Below are 4,769 nucleotides of genomic sequence, written 5' to 3'. Positions count from 1 at the left end.
CGGTGCGCGGCAGTGGTGGCAGCAACTGTGCATGCAGCAGCAGGCTGCCCTGCACACCCACTGCAGCGCCTAGCCCCTTGAAACTGCCGTCGAGGGAGCAGACGCCAGGATGCAAGCACTGGGCAGCTCCCACGCCAGCTCACCGCGACTTGCCCCCAAATGGTGACCCTGGTCATCATGCCGGCGTGGTGCTTGAACAGGTGGATGAAGGCCACGCCCAGCCCCAGCGCCAGCAGCGCCGACACCAGCAGCCAGCGGCCGGTGAGGTGCATGAAGGCGCTGAAGCTCCAGTCGCCCTTGCCCTCCTCCGCCATCGCCTCCAGCAGGCGGCGGTGGGCCTCGTTGGGGGTGTAGGGGCAGCTGGTGGGGTCGGTGTAGTCGGTGCGGATGAAGGCAGGATTCCTGCGGCGGTGGCAGAGGCGACACACGCCGAGATGCATGGATCATCAGAGTGGCCAGCAGTGGCGGTGCGGCGGCCGAGGGCATAGCCGCGGGCTAGGGACGCGGTGCCGGCCGGCGGCCGACGGTGGCGTGCCGCACCTGTGGGTGATGGCGTAAATGCCTCCTACGATGGCCGCCGCCCACACCAGGCCGAACAGCACGCCCCACAGCCGATCCCGCGGCACACGGCTGTACGCAAAGTGGGCCGCCGCGCCAGATGGCGGCGTGGGCGGGTCCCGCCAGTCCTTGCCCATCTTTCGCCGCCGGGGGTCTGCACCCGTCTCGCGGTGGCCTCTCAGGGGCTGGTCAGGCTGGAGGGGAAGTGTCTGGCGTGATCAGGGCGAACGCGTAGAGGGTTCGGGACGCTGGTCGAGCTGCGCTGAGGGCCGAGCCTTGCGTGATCTTGGTGGCAGCACGGTCGAAATCGGGCTGGAAAACACAAAAGGCTTCGGAGGGCGGCTTGGACCTGCTGCTATGCCTCTGCCTCAGCACAGCAGGCCAGATGGCCAGATGTCAGGATAGGGGGGCTCGCGCAACCCGGCCCCTGCAGCACCGGCACACACCCGGGGCAGCGTGTGGTTGTCATCAGGCTTGTGCGCTTCCGCAACCACACAGGCGCCATGGCGGCCAGCTTGGGTAGCTTGTGCAGCTTCACCGGCACCACTGCGGCCTTGCAGACTACCGGCAGCAGGCAGGCACGCAATGTGCGTGCCAGGGTAGCCGTGACCGCCCAGGCGGGGCAGGAAGGTGAGGCCAGAGGTGGTGCGAGAGTTGCTGTTAGCCGTTTGGCTCGATAAGGGCCTCGGCAGGAGCGGCGGGGCTGATCCTGGCGTGCTGGAATGCCGCAGAGCCCCTGATGGTGCGTGCTGCTCGCGGCGAGGCCATTGAGCGGGCGCCATGCTGGTGAGGCGGGTGGCGGCGCCTGGCAGGCTGCTGCAGCTGCGTTTGTGGTGTGCTTCCTACTGTGCCGTTTGCTGGGTGCATGCTTCTGGAGCTGGCATGCATTGCATGCGGCACGCTTGTGTGCCTACAACCATAGCGTTTGCCATGGCTGCCTACCTGCACACCGCTGCTCGTGGGCTGTCGTGCGGCACACTGCCTGCCGCCCAACATCACCCGTGCCTGTGCCCTGCCCTGCCTGCACGTGCGCTGCTCGACTGCGCAGGATGATGCGGCAGGCGGGGCGGTACCAGAAGGCGTACCGTGACCTTGCCCTCAAGCACCCCTCCTTCCGCGAGCGCTCCGAGAACACAGACCTGATTGTGGAGATCAGCCTGCAGCCCTGGCAGTCGTTCACGCCGGATGGCGTCATCATCTTCAGGTGCGCACCCGGCAGCACGGCAGCGGCAGCGGCAGCATCTGGGATGTCTGCGCAGCTCTACGCAGGGCGAGACGCTGGTGCACGCCCGTGCTCTTCCATCCCGTTCTCTTGCCTCCCGCTCCCCGTCGCCGCTCCAACGACTGCCGCTCACGCTGCCCGCATCGCCGACCTGCCCCCGCAGCGACATCCTGACGCCGCTGCCCGCCTTTGGCATCCCGTTTGAGATTGACGACAACAAGGGGCCGCTGCTGGACAACCCCATCCGCAGCACGGAGCAGCTCAAGCAGCTGCACGCCATCGACCTGCAGCAGCTGAGCTTTGTGGGGGAGAGCCTGGGGCTGATCCGCCAGGAGGTGGCGGGGCGGGCCGCTGTGCTGGGCTTTGTGGGCTGCCCCTGGACGCTGGCCACGTACGTGGTGGAGGGCGCCTCCTCCTCCATCTACAAAAACATCAAGACCATGATGTTCAACGGTGAGGCGGGGAGGGCGCAGGGGGAGCGTGGGCGGGGAGAGGATGCGGCTGCTGCCCTGCGCACGATGGCGTGAATTGTTGGGTTGGAGATCGCGCGCCGCACATGGGCGCGCAGCCCACCAGCGGGCACCCCCCCCCAAAACCACCGCTGCCGCCACGTGGCTCCCCGCCCGCCCCCGCCTTTCCCTCCCGCAGAGCCGCAGCTGCTGGACTCCCTGCTGAGCCACATCGCCGACCAGATTGCCGAGTACGTGAAGTTCCAGATTGACAGCGGCGCCGACTGCATCATGATGTTTGACTCGTGGGGCGGCCAGCTGCCGCCCAAGCAGTGGGACCGCTGGTCGCGCCCCTACGTCGAGCGCATCGTGCGGCAGGTGAAGGCCACGCACCCGCGCACGCCGCTCACGCTGTACGCCAACGGCAGCGGCGGCATGCTGGAGCGCATGGGGCAGACGGGCGCGGACGTCATCGGGCTGGACTGGACGGTGGACATGGCAGACGCGCGGCGGCGGCTGGGCGCAGGCGTGGCGGTGCAGGTGGGAAGGCAGGGGGGACGGCTGGGTGCGCTGGCTGCGCTGCACTGGGCTGGCTGCCGGAGGGCTAGCTGGAGGACAGCTGGGTGCTGGATTGGCGGCGGTCGGCTGCATTGCAGATGGTGGATACAACGTCTTGAGTGCATCCCTGGGCTGGCTGGCTGGCAGAACCTGCCGGCCCGGTGCCGGCTGCGCTCCTGACTGGCGCCCCGACGCCCCTGCCCCCGAAACACCTGCCTGCAGGGCAATGTGGACCCGGTGGTTCTATTTGGGTCTGAGGCTGCCATTGAGGAGGCGGTGCGCGACTGCCTGACCAAGGCGGGCGAGGGCGGCCACATCCTCAACCTGGGCCACGGCGTGCTGGTGGGCACCCCGGAGGAGTCGGTGGCCTTCATGTTTGACCTCTCGAAGAAGCTCACTTACAGCTCCAACAAGACGCCCGCCGCAGTCTGAGGGGGTGTGCGTGCTGGTGTGCGCCTGCCGCTGCTCAACGCACGAACGTTGCACCCGTCTCCTTCTTGCTCATCGTCCCGTCTTTCCCCTGGAACTATACCCACTTTCATGTCGCTTCACTGTATCCCTGACGCATATTTCTCATCTAGCATTGTAACGGCAGCACGCCGGCGCCACCGCCGCCACGCTTTGCCAGCGGGACAGCAGGGACAGCTGCCTGGGCGCCATTTTGATCAATCCAGGGCGTTTGTTGATCTGGGGTGGCCAGAGGGCAGGGCTGATGGCAGGTTGGAGCTGACTGGCCGCACGCGATGCTCGTCGAAAAGGTGCCGTGGTGCACGCACGAAGGTGCGCTCCTGCGGCGTGCATCCGCGGCCTGGTGACGTCGTGGGGTTGGTAGCAGCTGCTCCTCAGGCGCGGCGCTCGTTCCGATCAGATTGAGCTGGCGGCTCTCCATTGCCGCCCGGGAAGCAGCCTCGGCCCGTCGGCCAGCACACTGTTGCACCACCAGAAGCCGGTAGCGGCTCCGCGATCGCTGGGCCTACACCGGCGTGGGGCGGCTGTCAGCGGGCGGGTTGGGCGGCTACCCGGCTGTTGCTGTGGCCTGTGCAGCTTCGTGATTCTGCACCAATGTCAACTGCCAGCTGCTGTCGGGAGGCATCCCTGCTGCCTGCCTCCCGTAGCACCCTGCAAAGGCGCCGCCCTGCCGTCGGCGGCAGCGTGTGCGAGAACGTAACGCAACCGCCTCGCTTGCGGTGTGCTCCCCTGCCGCCGCGCCCGCAGGCGGCGTGTACACCATCCATGTGCAGTCCACGGGCCTGCGGTTTGCCACGGGCGGCGCGGACGCCCAGGTCAAGGTGTGGAGCATGTTGCCGGTGGTGGATGTGCAGCAGGAGAAGGCGGGCCCGCTGGTGCTGGCCACCCTCAGCGACCACACCTCCACCGTCAACACCGTGCGCTTCAGCAAGAACGGCAAGTACCTGGCCTCAGGTGCGCGCAGGGCGTGGGCGGGCGGGTGGGTGGGCGGGTGGGGAGGAGGGCGCCGACAGCTGGTCCGGTCTGCCCCCAGGGGCACCGGGCCGGGCTGGTTGGCAGGGACGGGTGGAATCGAGGGAGCGCCGGGCGCCTGATTGCAACGCCCATTCATCCGCGCCGGCTGGCAATCTGCATGGCGGCCTGACCCCCCGGCAGGCTCCGACGACCGCATGATTTGCATCTTTGAGCACAAGGCGGGGGCGGGCGGCGCCACGCTGGGTGGCGGCGCCGCCAGCGTCGAGAACTGGCGCACCCGCGCGGTGCTGCGCGGGCACAGCAACAACGTGGTGGACCTGGGGTGGTCCCCCGACGACGCCCGCCTGGCCAGCGCCAGCATCGACAACATGGTGTGCATCTGGGATGCGGCCAGCGGGCAGCGCCTGCACACCCTGGATTACCACACATCCTTTGTCAAGGGGCTGGCCTGGGACCCGGTGGGCACGTACCTGGCCACGCAGGTGGGAAGGGGGTGGGGGAGGGCGCTGGGCGCGCGCATGCCGGGATGGCCCACTCTT

The 4,769-nt window shown here is 68.2% G+C and overlaps 3 protein-coding genes across 3 annotated transcripts in view; 2 read left to right on the top strand and 1 right to left on the bottom strand.

The window, feature by feature from the left end:
* The window catches only part of CHLNCDRAFT_134842 (hypothetical protein), a gene marked incomplete at both ends in the record, with an annotated part of 2,952 nt that extends 2,257 nt beyond the window's left edge, over window positions 1-695 (bottom strand). The window contains 2 exons of the mRNA XM_005846867.1: window positions 144-402; window positions 541-695. Coding sequence (XP_005846929.1) covers window positions 144-402; window positions 541-695 — 414 coding nt within the window. The remainder of the gene's footprint in view (window positions 1-143; window positions 403-540) is intronic.
* Window positions 696-1,297: 602 nt separating this feature from the next.
* On the top strand, window positions 1,298-3,219 carry CHLNCDRAFT_48884 (hypothetical protein; the record flags this gene model as incomplete). Its single annotated transcript, XM_005847056.1, has 5 exons — window positions 1,298-1,344; window positions 1,607-1,762; window positions 1,944-2,233; window positions 2,429-2,769; window positions 3,010-3,219. The coding sequence occupies 5 exons, from the start codon at window positions 1,298-1,300 to the stop codon at window positions 3,217-3,219; spliced, it is 1,044 nt and encodes a 347-aa protein (XP_005847118.1).
* Window positions 3,220-3,530: 311 nt separating this feature from the next.
* The window catches only part of CHLNCDRAFT_134840 (hypothetical protein), a gene marked incomplete at both ends in the record, with an annotated part of 4,904 nt that continues 3,665 nt past the window's right edge, over window positions 3,531-4,769 (top strand). Inside the window, 3 exons of the mRNA XM_005847055.1 lie at window positions 3,531-3,567; window positions 4,003-4,209; window positions 4,411-4,712. Of these exons, the coding sequence (XP_005847117.1) occupies window positions 3,531-3,567; window positions 4,003-4,209; window positions 4,411-4,712 (546 nt within the window). The remainder of the gene's footprint in view (window positions 3,568-4,002; window positions 4,210-4,410; window positions 4,713-4,769) is intronic.

This window comes from Chlorella variabilis (assembly GCF_000147415.1).
Source record: "Chlorella variabilis unplaced genomic scaffold CHLNCscaffold_12, whole genome shotgun sequence".
Lineage (NCBI taxonomy): Eukaryota > Viridiplantae > Chlorophyta > Trebouxiophyceae > Chlorellales > Chlorellaceae > Chlorella > Chlorella variabilis.
Note: the sequence above shows the minus strand (reverse complement) of the source record. Positions and strands in the feature narration are given on the sequence as shown.